The sequence below is a fragment of the Prinia subflava genome, chromosome 12 (assembly GCF_021018805.1).
Source record: "Prinia subflava isolate CZ2003 ecotype Zambia chromosome 12, Cam_Psub_1.2, whole genome shotgun sequence".
NCBI lineage: Eukaryota > Metazoa > Chordata > Aves > Passeriformes > Cisticolidae > Prinia > Prinia subflava.
Genome location: NC_086258.1, coordinates 18873140 through 18893757, shown reverse-complemented (window position 1 = coordinate 18893757; position 20618 = coordinate 18873140). Strand labels below are relative to the sequence as shown.

At 59.7% G+C, this 20618-nt stretch overlaps 3 protein-coding genes across 4 annotated transcripts in view; 1 reads left to right on the top strand and 2 right to left on the bottom strand.

Moving 5' to 3' along the window:
• Window positions 1-757, bottom strand: part of PRPSAP1 (phosphoribosyl pyrophosphate synthetase associated protein 1) — a 28494-nt gene extending 27737 nt beyond the window's left edge. Inside the window, exon 1 of one of the 2 annotated variants that reach the window (XM_063409985.1) lies at window positions 327-757. In XM_063409985.1, coding sequence (XP_063266055.1) covers window positions 327-642 — 316 coding nt within the window. In that variant the 5' untranslated portion in view covers window positions 643-757. The other variant, XM_063409986.1, reaches the window with a different exon arrangement.
• A 6239-nt stretch (window positions 758-6996) lies between these two features.
• Window positions 6997-14100, top strand: SPHK1 (sphingosine kinase 1). The gene is made up of 5 exons (XM_063409984.1): window positions 6997-7525; window positions 11537-11686; window positions 11976-12070; window positions 12283-12398; window positions 12907-14100. Exons 1-5 carry the CDS (start codon window positions 7006-7008, stop codon window positions 13679-13681), a joined length of 1656 nt encoding a protein of 551 aa, XP_063266054.1. The 5' UTR covers window positions 6997-7005; the 3' UTR covers window positions 13682-14100.
• Window positions 14101-15827: 1727 nt separating this feature from the next.
• UBE2O (ubiquitin conjugating enzyme E2 O) overlaps window positions 15828-20618 on the bottom strand; it is a 62079-nt gene continuing 57288 nt past the window's right edge. Inside the window, exon 18 of the mRNA XM_063408972.1 lies at window positions 15828-19557. Within this exon, the coding sequence (XP_063265042.1) occupies window positions 18821-19557 (737 nt within the window). The 3' untranslated portion in view covers window positions 15828-18820. The remainder of the gene's footprint in view (window positions 19558-20618) is intronic.

Genomic DNA, 20618 nt, shown 5'->3' with positions numbered 1-20618 from the left:
AGAGGGGCTCCCTTGGCTGGAGAAAGTGCGGGTGAGCTGATGGAGGAAAGCTGGGGGGGCTCTTTGTGATGCAACAGGACTGGACCGAGGTCTCTGTGGCGAGGTGGGGAGTCCCTGTGAAGAGGAAGGTCTTTGGGGCGGACGGTCCCATCCCGTTCCCCTCACCCAGCCGAGCGAGTTCCGCCACCCGGCCAGAGCGCCGCTGCCTCCGCCGCCATCTTCTCGGCGGGAAAAGCCCGCCCCCGCCGCCATCTTAGGTGAGGGCACCGCAGCCACGCTCCCCGGTCACGGCGTCCCCTCACCGCCTGCCCGAACTGCGCCGGTACCTCGGGAGGACAGCGGCAGAAACGTCCCTCCTCGGAGGATAAATACACTCCCCGCTGCCCGAGGGCGGCTCGCAGCGCGGCCGCCTCGGGTTCTGCCCGGCGGTGGGAGGCGCGGTGTGTCCGCGGCGGGGGAAGTGCCCGTGCCGAAGATGGCGGCGGGGGAAACGGAAGCGCGGCGGCGGCGCTCTGGCCCCGCTCTGTGGCGGGGGCGGCGGGAGGACCCGCCCGGCCCGCGGCTCCCGCACCGTTTTCCCGAGGGAACGCTCCGTGCCCGGCGCTCCGCTGTCCGCTCTGGGATCCTCACCGGTACAGGCATTCCATGGCTTAGCTAAACAGGAAAGTTCAGCTCCAGCCCGTTTGGCAGAGCGCTGGGCTGACCTTTCCATGCACTAGGAGTGTGCTTATATATAACATTTATAACACCTATAAGTTAAATATATTAACGCATATGTTGTTATATAAATAATATACAATTTTATAGATAAACTACATAGCGTATATAAAATATTAAATATGTAACATAATATGTAGTGTACATATCACACATAATATGCATATTATATAAATGTGAATAGTCATTATATATAAAATATGTATTATATGCTATATATGTTATGTGCACAGACTATATATATATATCTCGATATATATATCAGGAGGAGGTGAAACTTGGCTGAACAAATATATATGTAGGTATTTACATTTTGTTTTAAATTTTTTTGTATATGTACAATATCCATCTGAGCCTTGGCAGCTGGGAAAATGATGGGAGGTGACAACACTGTTGGGATCCATCCCCTGTGATCAGGGTCGATCAGAGCACCCCACAGTGCAGAAGAAATGAGGGTATATGACAGAAATTCCGTATCGCAGGGAAGGCAACCTGCGCTAATTTAATCACCAGCATCGGCCCACATCATCCCCTGGAGGGAGAGGTTTTTCCTGGCAGTTCTCTAAGTTGCTGTGCAATACCAGCGCCCCTTGGCCTGTGTCCTCCTTGCTGGGAGTGAGGGAGAAGGAGGAGGAGGCCTGGTGGGCTTGGTTCAGGACATGGACGAGGTTCCCCTCCATGACCCAGAGGTTTTCCAGCTGCTCTGGCACACGACAGCCACGGTGCCTGCAGCAGTGGCTCCATGTCACAGACTCAGCTGGGAGCTGCTGAGCCCCCTTGCGCTGACACTTCATTAAACCTTGTCTCTCTCAAACATCCTCAATGTAAATGAGACAAATTTGTCCATGTACCCTCTGTATGCCAACACTGCCCAAGGATGGAGAGTTTTGTCTCCCTCCACCACACGTGGTGACACCTTACCTGTGCCTGCAGTTCCAGCCCCACGTCTCCCTCCTGCTGTGCCTCCTGCAGGTCCTCAATTCATGCCTTGTCAGAGCAGGGGCTGTTCCAGCTCAACTCCCTCATCCCGGCTCACTCCCCTAAGGCAAGGTAGAGCTGACAGCATCAGCTGTCCCACTCTGAGGAGGCAGCACAGCCGGGTGTGGGATTCTGATCAGGCCTCCAGGCTGGCATCATCCTGGGATGAATCCATATCTATCAGAGAGCCCAGACCACCTCCTGGGCTGTTTATCCCCTTCCCAGCTGGCTCCTTGCTCAGCAGCCTCAGCACAGCAGCCCAGGGATGATGCTGTGGCCTCTGAGTGCTCTCAGCCTCTGTTCTGCCCTCCAGGTCCCTCAGCACCCTCCTCCTGCTACCATTCCTGCTGTCCCATGAGGTGCTCAGAGCCATCCCAGCCATAGGGAATGGATCTGATTTGCATTGTCACTTCCCTGCCCTTTTCCCAGCTGCTGAGGCTGAGATTCAACAAGTTTGTAGGTTCTGCTACAGGGCAGCCCCTGGCACAGCAGACAAGGTGTGCACACCTTGGAGGGGCTGGGTGTCCCAAAAACCCCCGTTCTGCGCTCCTGAGATTCCCCTTCCGTTAATCACCGGCTTCATCCCTGCGGGGAGAGGCCAAAGCCTTGCAGGGAGTCCCACCAGGATCGTTGTTGAAGCTGCAGGGTTGGGATCAGCCCTGGGAAGGGCCGTGGGCAGAGATCAGTGTTATCACAGAGATCACACCGCCACAACCAACCTTTCTCCTGCAAAGGGGAGCGACTCTGATTCCTCTGCGGGCTGAAGGTCACGCTCAGTTTTACAGCCAGGCAAAGGAGAAGAAAGAAGCGATTCTGTTTACTTAGGGAGTCATTAATATCCCAGCTCCTGGCATGCACAGAGGCAGCAGGAACCTCCCCCACAGAGCAGCAGAGAGAGAGGCTGTGCAGCCCTTTATTATTCCATTATCAACCAAGCAGGATTAGGAGGGCGGGTCAGGGAACAGTGCCGGCTTTGAGCAGGTTTAGCGCCTTTCCAAAGGCTTATCCCTGCTCAGTCTCACTCTCTGGACTCACTTATTCTCTATGTGGAGAGGTTTGAGTAATGCTGGGGAGAGAGTGGGCACGGGGTCATGGAGCTCTAATAACCCAGAGGCAAAACCTGGGAGGTTCCTTCAGAAGGAACTCATTTCATGTGTTGAATTTCAGAGACCGGAGGAGGGGACAGCTTCTCAGCTCTGCCAACTCCTGCATTGCTCCCCAGGGAAAACCAAGCCTCGGCGCTGCTTTGGGGCAGTTCCATGCTTGGGAAAACCCGGTGCTGGGGCAGGACAGCCATTCCAGGCGGCTTCCTGCAGAGCTGGACGAGGCTTTGCTCTTTATTCTTACCCAAGTTTCTCCCTGGAGCCCGGGTGGGGTGGCCGCAGTGTACCGATCCCAGCCCAGCAAGGAAGGAGGAGCCGTGGGAGCCGAGGCAGCACGTCCCTCTTCTTCCTTCCCAGGCCAGAAATGGGGTCTGTGATGGGATGTTGTGTGCCCCGTAAGTAATTCCACTCTGGGAATGCTGCCCGCAGGCATCGAGCATCGCAGCGGGGATCACCCCTGGATCTGGATCGAGCCTCCCAGCCCAGCCCCAGCCAGGTGGTTCTCATTGCAGCCTCTGACTCACCTCCCAAAAATTCCTGCGCTCACATCATGGCAGGAAACCGGGAAGTGGTAAAACCCCTGGATGGCCTGAGACTCGGCTCCCCCCAGCGAAGGGGGAGATCAGCCAGCAGGCTTTGGCCTCAGTCCCTCTGACGCCAGGCCTTGTCATCGGGGGGACGTCTCGCTGCTCGAGTGGTGGGTGTGTGGTTCCTCCAGACTCAGCAGCTTTTTGCCTGGCGTTTGGGAGTGTTTTCCCTGAGGAGGCCTGAGCTCAGAAATATTTTTAAGCAAATTATCAGCTGGGAGGAATGAGCTCAGCTCGTCGGCATTGTTCAGGGCCTCCCGGTGAGCCTTGCGGTCCAGGCTGTGCCGGCAGCTGCTGAGAGCTCAGTGGAGGGTCAGCGTTGGGGAGCAGCCCCCAACAAGTTTCAGAGCCTGGCTGTGATTTGGGAGCTGCCCCCAAAAAACCTGAGCTCCTTGGAGGCTGAGAATCCTCCCTGGGCCCTGAGAGAAGCTGGATTTTGGGGGAAATCTGCCTCCCTTGGGTCATGGAGGCAGGTAGAAGGTGCAACCACTTTCCTGAGTTCTGCAGCAAATCAGTGGCAGAGCCCAGACCTGTGTCCTAGCTCAGGTGGGATTTGTTCCCAGTCACTCCTCCAGGAGATCTCTCTGTTAGCTCTGTTCCCTCCTGCTCTGTGCTGGCCCCCCGTGTCAGCCCCAGCCTCAGGGCTGATCCGTAGTCCGGGGGTTGGGTCTGCATGGAAAGGGCTCCATCCTGGCACCGGCCGCTCCCACAGGAGCTGCCTGGAAAGTTCCCACTGCTGCAGTCGGTGCCTGTCCCCCTGCCAAGCCTGCAGCCCTGCCAGCCCCGATGCAGCGCCAGCCGCGCTATTTCTGGCTCCACCTTGAGACATGTACCTTCAGCAGTGGGAGCGATGCTAAAAGAGATGGATTCGGGAGGAGTGCATCCCCCTCCCGTTCCCGTCCCCGGGTGGCTGCCGGCAGGGATGTGGAGGAGCTGTGTGCCTCGAAGGGAAACGCTGCAGTTCATCTTGCAACAGAGGCACGTCCTCTGCACACCTCCTCCGGGGCTGTCATGTGGCAGTGGGACCCTGAAATCCGGGCCTGCCCTGGCACCGAGAGCCTGGCACCGGGTCTCTGCTGCAGCCCCCGGGGGCATGAAGGGTTATGGAAGGCTTGGGAAGCCCCCAGGCTCTGTGCTTTTCTTCCTCCAGGATAACTCCCAGTGCAGATCAGCTCCTCCAGCAGCGAGGGGCAGGAGCAGGAGGAGCCCGGGGCTGGAGGGAGCTGAGGGAGGTTATTGCTGTATTTAACCCTTAGCTTCTCACACAACTCAAGAGAATCCTTGTCTGCTTTTTCTGCCTCAGTTTCCCCAAACCCAGGGCACGGTGCTTCAAATATACAAACCTTCTCCACCAAATGATGTCTGTGGAGTCTGGGATACGCCAGGGCTCCTCCTGGGAAGGGAGCAGGAGGGGTGTTTGAAGGGAGACTGGTGGTCGTGGCTGGAGTGGATGCTCTGCTCCATGGGCGAGTCCCCTTTGCAGTGAGGAAGGAAGTGGGGGGATTCCCCACAGGCTGTCCCCCCATCACAGTGGCTCCGTGCCACATCCCCACGTCGCATCCTGGCACTTCCCTCCCACGCAGCCGGCCTGAGCAGCGCCGTGCGGGCGGGAATGGAGCCCGTCAGGACAAACCCGACCAGCAGTGGCCTGCCCGCAGCCTGGCAGCTGCTCAGCACCCTTCGGGCTGCCCTTGGGGTCGAGGGGCCTCGTTAAGGCTCTCATAATTAAGATAGCCCCAAACGACTGGTTATCAGCACGGGGAAGGAAGTGATCCCATTTCTGCGTTAGACATCACATCTGGAGGCAAACAAGTGGTGTCTGTGTGGGACCGGGTTGAATCAGCCTGTGGCTGTGGAGAGCAAAGGGTCCTGCCTGGGGCTGATGGTGGCCACCACGCTGGTCACGGCATGGAGTGGCCATCCAAGGGTGATACAGCATCAGGTCAGTCTTCTGGGAAGTCCCCACAGACCAGCAGTGAGATGGAAAAGCCCTGTCTGTGTCTCCCCTGCCATCACAGAGGCTGAGCCTGTGCCAGTCCCATTCCCCATCTGAAACAAACCTGTCTGCAGCCCCCAGCCCTTGGTATCCCCACCATGCGCAGCCCTTCCCCAACCCTTCCTGCACCCATTGTCAGCCCTAACACCTCACAACAAAGCCACTCTCAGCCCCTTTTCCCACAGCACCAGCATGGCCAGAACAGCCTGGCATTCCACTCCTATTTTAAGCACAGGCTGGCAGGACAAAGGGGGATCCCTGTGGCACAGGGGCACAGAGCCCTGGACGGATGTAGCATGGTGAGGACAGAGCCCAAAGCAGCCTCATCGTCCCATGGCACCTGCCAGGAGCAGTGGGACAGCTGCTCTCACATCCTCCCAACACGACTCATGCCTTCCTGAGCGGAAATTGGGAGCGGGTTAGTCACCGAGAAGGGTGAGGGGCAGGTCAGGACGCTGCACTCCTCGGCATCCAGCTATTTCCTCCCATGACACCTTGCTGAGGAACCTCGGGGCTGTTTACAAACGCTGGACTGTGTCATGGCTCTCCTCATAGGTCTGCTCAAGGAAAACCAAAATCAACCATGTTATCTGCCCAGCTGGTCATCCCATGCCCTCCCTGCAATTTCTTGGCCAGTTCCAGAAGGTTTAAGCAGGGACAGAGGGCTCAGTGCTAATTAAACTGCCCTAAGTGTGAGGAGTGATGCCTCCCTGAGGTGCAAGCTCAAGGTTAGGACAGAGTTACAGCCATGGGGAATTGGCTGGCAAAAAAAAATCCTTGTTGAGCTGGGCCAGACCCCTTGGAGCCCAGCAGTCCCTTGGGAGGGTGAGGTCAGTTCTGTTGCCAGCAAAAACTGCTGTCAATGATTTTTGCCAGCTGCCGTGAACACAAAGCAGCTCCCAGCCTTGCTGGCACCCTCCAGACCTGTCCCCTGGGCTCTGTCCCCAGAGCTCTGTGCCCCAAGGTGGGATTCACAGCACAGCCCACCTCCCTCCATGGGGCTTCATGCCCATAGCAACCCCCAAACTCCACGGATACCTGATGGCAAGCCACCAGTAAAGGGCAGGACATCATCCCTCTCCATCCTCCCTCCTGGAAGTGTCCCCCGCCGTCTGCCAACTGTCCTCACCCCTCGCCATGCCTCGATTTCTCCAGGCCCCTGCTTCACTCCTCTCGTGCTTGGAGAGATGCAGAAATGGTATTAAAACGCTGAAACGCTGTTCAGTCCAACGTGGGGGCTCCAGGGACACCTGCCAGCACGCATCCCTGCCGTGCTGGGAACGATGTGCAGGAACTGGGGCGGGGGTGGCTGCCGGGTGCTCTGCCTCCCCTCTCCCGGCGTGGCCGTGGGTCTGTTCCTTGCCATCCCCAGCACCGCGAGAGCACCCACGCCAGACACCCACCCCCGGCAGCGCAGAACCACCCGCGGAAAACCCACGGCGTCGCTTTGCCCCCGCCCGTCTGCAGAGCCGGTTCCCCCGCGGAGAACTGCCCGGAGCGCGGGGCGGCGCTTGGGGAAACTGAGGCAGCTGGCGGGGGGTGGAGGGGGGGCCCGGACCAGCCCCAGGACGGGCCCCCTCGGCGAGGGAAGAGGTGGCCGGGGGGGTGGGTGGGTTAAATTTTTATGAATGGGGCCGCCCCGCCTGCCATCGCCGGGCGTCAGCAGCGAGCGGCGGCGGGCGGCGCTCCCCGGTGCCTCCCGCTCCGCTCCGCGCCCGCTCCGCCGATGGCCGCCGGCCGCCGCGCTCCCCCGGAGCCCGGCGGGGGCCCGGTGCTACTCCAAGGCATCTTCGGCGCGGGGCCGGCCCCCGGTGCCGCCGCCTGCTCGCTGTCGCTGACGGCCCGGGAGCTGCAGGTGCGGCGTGCCGGCGGCTGCTCGGGCGGCTCGGCCGGTCCCGACGCCGCGCTCCGCCTGGCCGACTGCGTGGGCTCGGCCGCCTTCCCCGCGGCCGCGGCCGCCGCCTGCTTCTCGCTGGTGTGCTACCCGCTGCGGGGGCCGCGCTGGGGGCCGCCCGCCCGCCAGCGCCTGGAGCGGACCTTCCGCGTCTCCCGGGGCCCCGACGCCGAGGGCAACCTGCGCATCGCCCAGGCCTGGAGCCGCCGCATCCGCGAGCTCGCCGTGCCCGCCGTGCCCGCGCAGGACGGTGAGTGCCGGGCCCCCCGCGCCCGCCCGGCGCCGCTTCCCCGTGGGGCCGGCTCCGCCGGGGCCCGGGGCGGGCCGGGGTCGCGGTCGGGGTCGGGGTCGCTCCGCCGCCGGGCCTCGCTCGGGACGGCCGTGCCCGAGCCGCGGGCGCTGCGCGGGGTCGGTTTCGGGGGCACCGGGAGGACACGGGCGGGGGGTGACCCGCGCCCCCGTGGGGTCACTCGGACACCCCCTCCCCGCACCTCCCCCGAGTCTGGGGGGACAGGGACATTCCCGCTGGCAGCCCCGGGGTGGGGGTGGGGGGGGGTGTCGGCTGTTTCTCTTCCCTTTCACCCTTAATTTGAAGGGGCAGCAGGGATGTGGTCACACTATGGGGGCCCTTCGCACACACCCCCTTCCCCCTCCCCCCATTCCTCCCGTTCGATAACTCCAAAGCTCCAAAGGGCAGCATGATCCAAGGAAAAAAAAGTAATCATTGCTGACGCAGGCAGGACGGGAGCCAGGCACTGTCCCCAGCAGGTCCCATCCATCACTTGGGATTTGGGGACAGGCAGATCCCCCCGGGACCCCCGTGGTCCAGCGGGATCTCAGGGCAGCCTGGCAGGGTCTGTGTTTGTGATCCTGCTCCCCTCAGGAGCTGTCAGTGTCTGGAAGGGGAGGGTGCTGCTGGGGGGCCGCATTCCCCAGCTCCTGCAGGCAGGGCAGGGCGAGCTGGCAGATAGTTGAACATCTGAGCAGAGATTCAATTATATGCACTACTTCATTTATTTGGCTGTCCAGTCGCTCTGATCAGACTTGGAAATTAAGAGACATGCGGTTAGAGGGATCCTGTCAAATCACATTCAGCCCAGCTCTTCCTTGCTTGGGTTTTAAAATGCAACTCTTTTTTTTTACATGACCTGCAGCTACAAAACAACTCTGTGTCTCCCTTCCTAAAGAATTACAAAAAAATCCAGTGGAGTGGGGTAAGGGCAGAACCAGTTCCCCAACTCTATTTCCAGCCTGAACTCTGCAGCTGGAAGTCTCCAAGCGTTTTCCAGCCCTCGTCCTGTGAGCAGGCGGTGCGAGGGTGCTGGGGCAGGAGCACCTCAGGGGAGCGGGGGGAAGGAGGATGGGAGAAGGCAGTGCAGAATTTTGCAGTCACTTTTCTCACTGAGGGCCATCAGGATTTGCAATCCTCCTCCCTCAGTTTGGGGCTGAGATAAAAATGCCCCTGGTCCCCACCCTGCGCTCGCACGTGCGGCCGAGAGGCCTGGGCAGCGCTGATAAGGCCGTGCTGGGAAGCTGAGCCTGAGTCCGTGCACAGAGTCCTGTCACCTTGTCCCCGTAGAAGGGGACCTGGGGAGCCACCAGCAATCCCATCCTGGTGCTGTCGCAGCTCCAGCATTCTGTGGGATAAAAGCCCTTTGGAATGCTACAGCAAGGATGACTCCCCCTGCTTGTTTCACCCCAAGGGATAAACAGAAAGTCCCTCAGCAGCTGATAACCCCAAAGCTGGGGCTGCCTGCAGCTTGTCCCGAACTGCATCTATCCAGGAGGGAACAAACTTCCCCCAGGCTTGTGTCCCAAAAGGGAAATCCAGCCCCAGGAAGCTCAGCCCCAGCCTTATTCTGCCTGGCAAGCTTGCCCTTTGTTCCCAGAGAGTTTCCAGAAGGATGCAGGGATGCAGTGGATTGGCTTGGGCTGCAGACAGCGGAGCTGTGGCAGTGTGGTCCTGGCCTGAGCACAGCCAGGACACATCACATGGGAGGATGTGGGCAGAGGGAGTGGAGCAGAGTTTGTGGCAGCAGCTGGAGCCCCTTCCTCCTGCTGACTCAGATTCTGCTCCACTCAGCATTTGAGGCTGAAAGCGACCACACTGTGCTGGGAAGGGGAATCTTGCTGGGATGCCAGGGACTGGCCGGTGTTGTGCAACAGGAAGGCTTGGATGGGTCAGGATGCTGCTGAAATCTGTCTCCCCGTGCATCACCATTGCTGGGCTCCAGCTCTGATCCAGCACCCTCCAGTTCCACCATGGGGCTGAGCCTGGTGCTGCTGTTGTCACCAGTCCCACACTGGGATCACTCCTGTCACTACTCAGAGCCTGGCACCAGCAATCTGTCCCTTGGGAGGGAGCCGTGGCATCCCTCTGTGCCCTGAGCAGGGTTTGTTTTCCACCTCCAGCCAAGGAGCTGATCCTCGGGGTCCCAGCCTTTCCCTGCTGCCCAGAGGAGGCCACAGGGCAGCATCCACAGGTCTGGGCAGGATTTTTAGGCAAGACTGGGCTGCAGCTCCATGTGTGTGTGAGAAATAATGTGCCTGGTTAACACTGCGAGGTTAAAAACTGCATTTAGGCTTTTGAAGTGCCTTTCGCTTTTGCTTTTCAATTACCAGGGCCTGAGGGGGGAAAGAGAGAGAAAAGTCCCCCAGAGAGAAAGCAGCTGGAGCTTGGGCTCAAACCCTGCGTGGGCACTTGTCTGCATTTGCTTGTGGGAGATTTGGTGCTTTTGGGGACCAGGGAAAGCTCCAAAGGGCTCCGAGCAGGGTCAGCCCAGACCTGGGGTTGCTTTTTGTTGTCCCTGACCCAAGCTGGAGTGGCCTCTGCTCTGGGTGCTTCTCTGCTTTCCCCGAGGGCAGCTGGCCCCTGGGTCTGGAGCCCACTGATAAGGGGCTGGGGAGGGTGGTGGTGAGGAGAGCCACTGGCCCTGGGCAGCACCCAGAGGTGTGGGGCTCTCACAGCCAGATCTCTGCTGTGGACTTGGTGGCAGGTCCCAAGCAGCTGGCGAGGGGACAAGGACGTGTCCTGGAGGGTGACAGAACCACTGGGTCCATCCGTGGGGCCAGGAAATAATCCTGGTGGTGATGAAGTCAGCAGAGCTCTGTGTGCTCCCAGGGCTGGGGCAGGCACTGAGATGGGATGCTCCAGTCCCACCTCCCTCCAAGCAGCTTGTGGAGCTCATGGAGCACATGAGTGGTGTGATGCTGGATGTCACCCAGGGGAGGTGACACAGGTGGTGTCCTCCATGGCCCCACACTCACCTGTCCCCACGGTGGGTGGCAGGAGGGGTTTAGCTGGAGAACCCCAGCTCAAATCACTGCTCGTGTGGAGGTGAGGTGGGGGCACCCCCAGTGCAATGGGGGTCAGAGGGGGTTCCTGGCCCAGGACAGCGCTGGGAGAGGCCTCTGCTGTCCTGACTCAGCAGCTCTTCCTGCTGACTCAGCAGGTGCAGCAGTGCTGGGCACCCACAGCCCCCTGGGCCCAGGTCACAGCTCAGGGGGCACGGAGCTGGTGGAGACATCCCCAACAACCCCCAAAACTGCCTCCCCCCTGCAGAGCCAGGGATCTCCAGAGGCACTGGGGGAGCCTGAGACCTCTGCCTTTCCTCCCTTCAGGGCTTGGGGTGCCCAGCAGCACCCGGGGTTCCTGCCCTCCTCCTCCTCCCCGTACCTCCCTCACAGGGAAGCTCAGTGGCCTCCCCCTGTTCCCCTGCATGGGGACCACTGGCCTTAGGGAAGGAGAGGCTGGAAGCAACTGGGAGAGAGGGATGGGACCCCTGCCAGGCTTGTAATTACAGCCCTGCCGAGGCCCTCGAAGGCGAAACCTGAGCCCCGTGGGGAGCAGGGGAAGCAGGAGCGTCCGTCTGCCAGCACAACTGTCTGTCCTGGCCCCGCTCCATCGGGGTGCATGTGGGGAATTGGTTCCTGGAGTTCTCATCCCCACACTGTGGCATGGCTGGAGGGCTGCAGGGCTCCTTCCTGGGTGTGAACATCTCTGCTGATTGCAGGAGAGCTCAAGGGAGACCCTGTGGCCCTGTGTCCTGTCTGTGCCACCTCCTCAGCATTCCCAGCAGGGACCCTTCGTCCCTGCTCACCCCTGTTGCCTCTGGGTAGAGATGCAGCCCAGGGGGTTTGTGAGGATGGGGGAGGGCCAGTCCCCCTTCTCCTTTTGGTTTTTGCAAATGCTGCCCTGGCTGGCAAAGCCCTCCCAGGGCAGGGCCACAACCCAGCACCCTGAGCCCCCTGTCCCCCCCAGGTGACAGCTATGGGGTGCTGCCCCGGCCCTGCCACGCGCTGGTGCTGCTGAACCCTCAGAGCGGCTCTGGCCGTGCCCTTGATGACTTCCAGGCAGTGGTGCAGCCCATGCTGGCCGAGGCAGACATTGCCACCACTGTCTTCATCACTGGTGAGTCCATGAGCAGCTCCTCCTCCTCCTCTTTCTCCCTTCCATGGGAATTTGGGGACGGGTTCCTCCAAGGGCCTCTGAGTCTGTGCATCAGCACAGCTCTGGGTCCTAGAGGTTGGACTTGAGGAGTGACTGCCTTGCCTCCTGCATCCCTGGCTGGGGTCACCATCTGGGGCTGGGGTCACCATCTGGGGCTGGGGTCACCATCTGGGGCTGGGGTCACTGTCTGGGGGTGGCTGCAGGAAGGGCAGAGGGGTGGAGGGTGATGCTCCAAATCTTTCCCCAACAGAAAGGCCCCACCACGCTCACGAGAAGGTGCGAGATGAGGACCTGTCGCAGTGGGACACACTGGTGGTCATGTCTGGGGACGGGCTGCTCTTCGAGGTGAGGGCACTGGGAGAAGGGGGTGCCTGGGGCAGGAGCCAAGCTCTGAGTCACAGACAGGCAATGGCAAAGGAGAGATGGCACCAAGCTTGGAGCAAAGCAGCCATCGCCTCTGGCCTGCCCTGGGCAGGAGCTCCCTGGGCTCTGCTCCCCCCAGGCTGGGCAGGGGCCACTGGGACCATTGGATACCACAGGCTCCTTCATCCCTCCAGGTGGTGAATGGGCTGATGGAGCGTCCAGACTGGAGGGAGGCCATGAAGAAGCCGCTGTGTATCCTGCCAGGAGGCTCTGGGAATGCCCTGGCTGCCTCTATCAACTACTATGCAGGGTGAGTCCCAGCCCCGTGGGACACCCACTGTCCCCTGCAGGGCTGCACTGAAGCCAGGCGGGGATGAGGGAAGAGAGAGGCTGTGTGGGGCTCCAGCCCAGGGAAGGGTGCTGGGATGCCCAGGGGTGCCTGGCAGGGTCCTCACTCCCCACAGGCTGTGCAGCACAGCCCAGCTGTGAGCAGGGGATTAATCCCTGTGTGTCCTACTCCCCCCACTCCCTTTCTCTGGGCTCAGAGACTGGTAAAGCTTTAACCCAAAGGATCCACCCCAGGCACAGCCAATCCCAAGGTGTGGGGTCCCAGGATTGCCCTGACTCAGGTCCCTCTTTCAGGAACTGGGTTATCCTTCCCATTCCCAGCAAAACTACTCCCAGCAGCTGTTCCTGAGGGACACTGTCACCCAGCTGGGACATGTCCCAACCACGACACAAGGGTGAGGTCTGCAGGTGGATGCTGGGGCAGCAGGAGGTGTCCTGAGCTCCAAACTCACCCTCTCCATCCCTCACAGCTACGACCACGTTGCCAAGAAAAAGCTGCTGACGAACTGCACCTTCATCCTGTGCAAGGGGCTGCACACGCAGATGGACCTGGTGTCGCTGAGCACGGCCTCGGGCAAACGCTTCTTCTCCTTCCTGGGCTTCGGCTGGGGCTTCATCTCGGACGTGGACATCGACAGCGAGAAGTACCGCTGGCTGGGCAGCGCCCGCTTCACCCTGGGCACGCTGCAGTGCCTGGCCAAGCTCAGGGTGTACCAGGGCCGCCTGTCCTACCTGCCCATGGCCGCGGAGCAGGGCAGCTCCCCGGGAGCCCGGGGCGCCCCCGCGCCCGTCACCAACGGGCACATCCCGCAGCCGGCGGGGACGGACGCGCCCGCCTCGCTGCCGCCCGACGCGCTGCTGGCGCCGCTGGGCCAGCCCGTGCCGCCGCACTGGACCGTGGTGCCCGAGGAGGAGTTTGTCCTGGTCTACGCCATCTACCAGTCCCACCTGGGCACCAACCTGCTGATGGCGCCGGCGGCGCGGCTGCACGACGGCTGCATCCACCTCTTCTACATGAAGGCCGGCATCAGCCGCGTGACGCTGCTGAAGCTCTTCCTGGCCATGTCCAGGGGGACTCACCTGGACTTGAACTGTCCCCACCTGTGCTACGTCCCCGTGCGGGCGTTCCGCCTGGAGCCGCGGGTGGCCGCGGGCATCATGACAGTGGATGGGGAGGCGCTGGCCTGCGAGCCCGTGCAGGGCCAGGTCCACGCCCGCCTCTGCCGCGTCCTCAGCGGCTCCTGAGCCCCCCCGTTCGCCCTCCCTGCGGCGCTGAGCTGCCGGCACGGCCCGGCGCCAGGGTGGCAGAGCCTTCCTCCCACTCAGGAACCCCTCCTTCCATAGCAATAGGTCTTGGGGGGGCGTGGGGCTCATCCCCTCGCTTGCCCCCACGCTTAGCTTTACCCCCCCCTTGGGACAGCCACCGGTGCTGTTCCAAAGATGAGCCACAAGCCCCATCAGGTACTCGGTGCCGGCGAGATGCCAGCGTGTTTTGTCCTGGTACGAGGTCCCGGCCCCCAGGCGGCTGCGCCGGCACAGCCCCGTCCCCTCCCCGGCTCGGACGCACACGGTGGCATTGCTGTGTCCCCGCCCCGGAGCCAGCGCCACCCCCAGGGAGGGTCTGGACCAATAGATCTAATACAATAAACCGACTTTTTAAAGAATGTTTCTACCCAAAGCTTCCTGTAGAAGCGGAGTTTATTCTTGTGAGAAATACAAAATAAATATCTAGCGTTTGCAAAAAAAAGGAAAAAAAAAAAGAAAAAAAAAAGAAAAAAACCCCTAAACCAAACCAAAATATCCTTCCTGGGTTTTGAATCCGAGCTCACGGCTGCTGTCAGGGGCTGGGCTCACCCATGGCCCAGGGGAGATGCTGAGGACGCAGGACACGGAGCATTGCTGCCACCAGCCACCCCGAGTTTGGGGTGCAGTGATGCCTCCCTGCTCAGCCTCTCACCGGGGGCTGATCCTATCCGGGGAGCTCAGGCCTGCAGTGACACTTGGGGACATCCTGGGGAAAGTTCGGTGCCTCTGAGTGACAGCAGGGAAGGGCTCATGAAAGAGGCTCAAGGAGGGGTCGTAAGAGTTGGGTTTGGCTTTCTGCCTGCAGCAGGGGCCCTTTGGGGGGCTCTTGCATCCCTTTTCTCGGGCTGTGCGGGGCCAGCTGGAGCCCTGCTACGGGTCTCTGCCCTGGGGCTTGCCTGGGGGGGATTACTCAGCCTCTTTGGTATAAAATTGCAGTAATTAAACCTCATTTTCAGCGCTCAAGTACAAAGCAGAAGAGTAAACAGTGATGGTTGTTTGCATTTATTCAACTGCAAACTATGCAATTAGGATGGCAGATCCGGGAAAGAAGAACACGATTGTCCTCCCCCCATGGCCTCACTTGATCATGGAGAGAAACCCTGTTCCTGAGCCAGCAGGGCAGGCAGCAGCTGGGAACCACCTCCCAAAATAAAGTTATTTCCCCCGTGGCATCGGGCCAGGTGTAAAAACAGGCTGAGCAATAACTCTCTAACCCCGCTGAGCTGCTGGAGGGAGAGCCCGTGGCAGGGGATGCGCTCAGAGCCGTCTCTGTCAAGGGACACAGACGAGCAGAGCGGAGCCGTTCAGGCTCGCAGCCCCTGAAAGGCTCCCTGCAGGCTCCTCCCGGATCCTGCCTGGCTCCCAGCGGCAGCCTGGCCGGGATCGCCCTCGCCCTGCATTTCCCAGGTTTCGCACAGCTCTGCCATCCCCATCTGCTCCAGAACCTGTTGGGCGGCAGGCACGGGCTGTGCCCTCCTCCCGCACAGCCCCGCGCTCCCGGCACGGGGGGAGGGCACCGAGGGAGCTGCGAGCGGCTCCAGCCCACCGAGACCCTGCCCGTGTCGGGCACGGGCACCTCGAGCTGCGCCTGCAGCCAGGGAGGGCCCCAGGGGGACAGAATGTAAGTCAGGACTCCCGACTCCACATCACTGCCCCAGATTCCGGCAGCGGGTTCAGACACGGCTGTGTCCACCCTCATCCCTCACACTCTTACCTGTGTGCTGAGGTGACGGGCAGAACTCCCACAAAGGTTTTTTTTTTTTTTGCCTGAGTCTGCCCATGATCTCCGGGGCTGCTGGAAGCCGCGCTGAGCCCCCGCAAGCACCAGGGGCCAGCGAGGACCATACAAAACAAAAAAGCCCAGCCTGACAGATGCCTTCTGCAAATCAGAATTCTGGGGAACAGTTTATAGACAGCCACAGGGGCAGCCCCTCCCTGCCAGACCTGCCTGGATCCCTCCGGACTCGGCTTCAGCCACTGGGACCCTGTCCAGCCCCCAGGCTGGCACAGGGATGCGCCAGAGAGGGGCAAGTGCCAGAAGCATGGCAGGGGGCGGTGGGGGAAAGAAAGAGACAACTCACAGAACTACTCACAGAGGCAAAATTTAATGGCAAGTCATCTTCCCTCCTTTATTACACCTTGGTTAGCCAAACAAAAAAAATCTGCAGGTAAAAAAAGTTTTAATGGTCACACAGCACTTTATACATATATCATAAGCAACCAAGCATCCACATCTGCACGTGAACGACACACCTCTAAGCATGGCCTCAATAGTCAGGTTTGTTTTTTATTCATTAAATACTGTACAGAATCAAGGCTACAAACTGATTTTGTAATGCTTCTTCCCCCTCCCCAGCACTTAAAACCGTTACAGGCTGCTCTCATTTGTACATCACACAGTCGTGTAGCCAGTTTTAAGGCTAACAATATGCATCATGCTTTGGCTTTTTTTGTGTGTTTTTAATTTTTTTTTTTAAGGTTTTAGCCTTTTAAATTTTGTTACCCTTAAATATTACATACATACACAAAAAATTACATAGCTGCAGTGTGCTCACCACCAACCTCATCACCCAGGAGCTTCACATTATCAAAAGCTTTAGAAAATCTGTAAACCTCTGTGCACGCTTGGGTTTGGGACAGCTGCAGAGAGCGAGTGGTGCCAGGGTGAGCAGTGTCCCCTTCCAGAAGGTCAACATCCACCTCCTCGAAGAGAGCCCAGCCTGTGCAAAAGCTCTTTGTGTAGGATCAGAGACTTTTTGGGCAAAGGGGAGGACGTGGTGCCTGCCTGACCCGTGCCCTGTGAGATGAGAGCTGCAGAGTAAAGGAGGGGAAAGGGGGAACCCTACAGCTCCTCCACCCCCAGTGGGTTTCTCCCTCCCTCCCTGCTCCTGAGGGTCTCGGGGCAGCCTGGCTCTGGGGACAGAGGGTGTCAGTGTCTGGATCACGAACCGTTGCTGTGCCTGCAATCAGCCTCACTGCCTGCTCCTCCCTTTCCCTGGAGCAGTGGCCTCACCCCTCGCCCTCAGCCCTCTGAGATGGTCCCGTGCTCCAAAGGGCTCCATTTTCTCCTGAACATGGCCATGGCTCCAGCTCCAGCTCGCCCTGCCCTGCCTGCAGCTCCCAGCCCCTCTCTGCACCCCAAATTGGCCTGACCTCCCTCCTGCCAGGCAGGGAGGGCTCCTGGAGCAGGGCTGCAGTTGCAGATGATCCACCCACAGAGCAGTGGCTGGAGACCTCTGCAGCCCAGCTCTTCACCACAGCCAAGCCCTGCATCCTCCGGAGCACTGGGAGAGGGATGTGTCTTCCAAAAGCCCAATGGTGGATGGGGACACAAGGAGGACTTTGTGCAGCCAGCCCCTGGCTCAGGAGCATCGTGGGGGCAGTGGGAAAGCACAAGGAGCTGGGGGGAGGTGGATTTGGGCTGGTGGGTGCAGCCCTTAATGTTTCTGGGAGCAAAAAGCACTGCACCAACATGCTGGGTTCTCCCACTGTTCTCCATTTCCAACCACTCAGCCACAGTGAGCAAGAGCAAAGGAGAGCGTTGGCTCCATCCTTACCTCTGGCAGTGCCATCTGCTCAGCCCGACTCCTCCCCGGGAAGCCTGGCACACTCCTCCCCGTGCAGCTGAGGGACAATGACACCCTGTGCTGCTCATGGATGCTACGTGGGTGCCCCTCCAATGCCTGAGCCCTGGGCAAAGGCAGCGGGGCTGGAGTGCGACTGCCCAGCCCCAAGTGAAGGTGCAGACAGGAAGGGGACCTGACCAGGGGACTCTGCCAAGTCACTGCTCCAAAGCGCTCACAGTCACCAGCTCAGGCTGGGAAACACGGGCTGCCCTCACCAGGTGTTTCCCAGAGCACCCAGCAGCACCGTGGTTGGGATCAGGGATGGGAGGTGCTGTGCCCACAGTGCTGCTGGCCACAGCCAGGCCACCACGGGAAACAGCTGGCAGGGGAAGGAGCAGATAAGAGCCCAAACCAGCGTTGCTGTAACAGCGCAGGAACCGGGACAAGCTGGGGCTGCCACAGCAGGGCCTCGCTGTGACACGGCTTCCCTGGGGTGACCCTGGCTCCCACAGCTCCTGAGCACCCGTGTACAGCTGCAGGAGGGAGCAGCAGCCACGCCAGGCTGATCCAGACCTACAGCAGGCCCCGGGATCAGTTGCTGCTGCTTGCCCGGGTGAGGCTGGGATCCGGGGTGCGTGTAGTGCTGTGTGCCAGCCGGGATGGCCGGGAACAAAAGACACGGATACCTAAGCAAGTAACGAGGGCAGAACCCTGAATCCCATGTATTTCTAGAAGACAGGCATGCATGGTGGGGAAAGGGAAGTTTGCCTCACTCTGGAGAAAAAGAAGTGGGGATGGCTAGACTTGCCTCCAGGAGAGTGACCTGGAAGTTGCAGAACTGGATGGAAAGTCTGCAGCACTCCCAGGGTAGCACAAGTGCCAGTGCAGAGCTCTGGCCCTGCCTACCAATCCCGACTGGAAGAACCTCGTAGCTATGGGTGAACAACTAAGACTAGAGCAATTCCGTATGGTGTAGACAACTCCAATGCAAACACAATCCAATGTCTAAGTACAGATAAGCTGGGGTAGACTTCATAGAACCCGTGGGAATGCTGAGAAAAATAAAAGACTGGGAGGGCATTGCCCTTCATTTCCAGAAACTACAGCAATCCCTTCTCCTGGCTGGAACCCCACCAGAACAAACTGATGGGTGTAGCGCTGGGTAAGAAGAGTCCTTGTGTGGAAAGGTGCCCCAAGATGAAAGTGCAGAGGGAACGTGGCTGCAAGACTGCTTCTGTGCAGGTCTCAAATCTTACCATTGCAGGGTCAAACTTGCAAGAAGAGCACGTATATGGGACGGGGGGGGAAGAAGAGGGGTTGGGGGCAAAGAGTTTTTCATGCTTAAACAACCTTTCCTCAGAGGAGCAATCAGACCTACCACCTTCTTTGGAACAAACCAAGCTGAGGAAGAAAAGCTGGAAGGAGAAGCCAGTTGATTGGTAACAGCATTTGCCAATTTACTTTCTGCTGCTTTCCCTTCTCCCCTGCACCTGCCTGTCCCTAACCTGATGGTTTATTTGTCCTCTGTCCACTCTGGGATGTTGGCCCCTGCTAAGGCAGCCCGGTACTGCTGCAAGACACCGCGGATGCTTTTAATGAACCCCTTGGACAAAGGGAAGAGGGGAAATCCAATATCGGGGTAACCGCTCTTCTCCGGCAGGAAACTCCTGTAGCTCTTTCTCCTTTTCTTTGGTTTCACACTGGGCTGCGAGGCAGAGTCCTGGGCAGCCTTCCCCTCGTCCGTTCGGTCTCTGGCCAGGTCCCCCCTGGCTTGGCCCGTGCTCTCCGAGTCTGAGTACTGTTGGAGGTCGCCGGGCGCCGTGCCGGGGAACTCGGGCTCGTCCGGCTCGTCCCTCCCGTCCAGCGCCGAGTCGGACAGTTCGGCGGCCGCGCCCTGCTCCGCCGGCGCCCCCGCCGCGTCCCCGGGGCTCTCGGCCAGGCTGCTGCCGGCGCACGGCAGCGAGGCGGGGTCTGCCCCGTTGGCCTGCTCGTGGCTGCGCTCCACCAGCTCGTTGGTCTCCAGCCACGACTCGATGCGGGACACCAGGCGCCAGCCGTTGCAGCGGAAGTGCTCGCGGATCTCGTGCTCGAAGACCTCGACGGGCCGGCGCAGCAGCTGCATCATGGACTGCACCACGCGGATCAGCGTCATCTCGTTGTAGCAGCGGCTGTTCTCGTAGCCCTCCTGCAGCCCCCGGTCGCTGTCGAAGCCTGCCTCGTTGTAGTAGGGCTCGTTCACCAGGATGAGACCTGCCGGGAGAACGGGACACCGAGGGGTTAAGGCAGGAACGCCGGGCATCGCCATCCCCTGACAGTCCACTCCTGCCAAGAGGGTCAAGATCAAGGGTCAAGCACAGGCCAGGCTGAACCCCAGCACCTGCAGGATGCACAGGACTGGTGTTGCAAGGGGAGCACAGTGTGACGTGCTGGGGACCTCAGACTCTGCAGGGAGTGGCACCCACGTTCCTTGGCTGGCAAGAACGGCCCTCTGCCAGCACAATGCAGAGGGCACACAACAGCAGAGGAGGTCAAAAGGGCAGGAAGGGAGAGGTTTCACAGCTCCTTTCACTTCCCTCCTGCAGAAAGCCCCACAAACACAACAAAGGCTTTTTTCCCCCCTCCTCCTCTTAATCAGAACAAAGGCCAGACTGCAGCAACAGGCTTTGAGCTGGCCAGGTTCTGTTCTGTCCAGCAGAGTCCCATCAGACAGTGCAGTTCTGAGACACAGAAGACTGTGACAAGTCACATTTACCAAGATTTCTCCTGCTTAATTCTGGTCTAAGGAAATTACAGGTATGTAGCAACAGCACCAGCACTGCCAGGCTGCTGGCAGCTTGCCACAAGTTGCATTAGAGCTGGGGAGATCATGAGTCTCTCAAAACCCAGGCAGCAAGACAGATGATTTTCCCCTAACACCAAGTTGCTCCAGTAAAACATTTAGCATTTAATTTTCTAAATTTGGATCCTTGGCTTTGAAAATGAGAAAAGGTTTTTAATTGTGGTGTCCTTCCCCCACAGGAGGATACAGGTGGACTGTGGGAGTTCAGAGGAGCAGGAGTTGCCTCCAGTCAGCAGGAACCCTTGCTCTGTCGTCAAAGTTTTCTCATCACATGTCTGAGCTCCCTGCACAGAAAGCTGGCCACGAGGAAATTACATGATTTAGTCTGTCTGCTCCCAGACTGGACAGGGCAGAGCAAAGGCCCATGGCAGGAAGCCCTGGGGCTCGTCTAGGCACACCCCTGATTATTCTCTGCTTTGGTAGGAGCATAAACACCAGCATCATGTGCAAAACACGCCCCAGGTAGGATGGG

What these genes read in the sequence shown, in the direction of transcription:
- SPHK1 (XM_063409984.1), top strand. Translation starts at nt 7,006, where the DNA reads ATGAATGGGGCCGCCCCGCCTGCCATCGCCGGGCGTCAGCAGCGAGCG. An exon ending in GGGACGGGCTGCTCTTCGAG is followed by an intron (nt 12,071 to 12,282) that starts GTGAGGGCACTG and finishes TCATCCCTCCAG; the next exon opens with GTGGTGAATGGGCTGATGGA. An exon ending in TCTATCAACTACTATGCAGG is followed by an intron (nt 12,399 to 12,906) that starts GTGAGTCCCAGC and finishes CATCCCTCACAG; the next exon opens with CTACGACCACGTTGCCAAGA.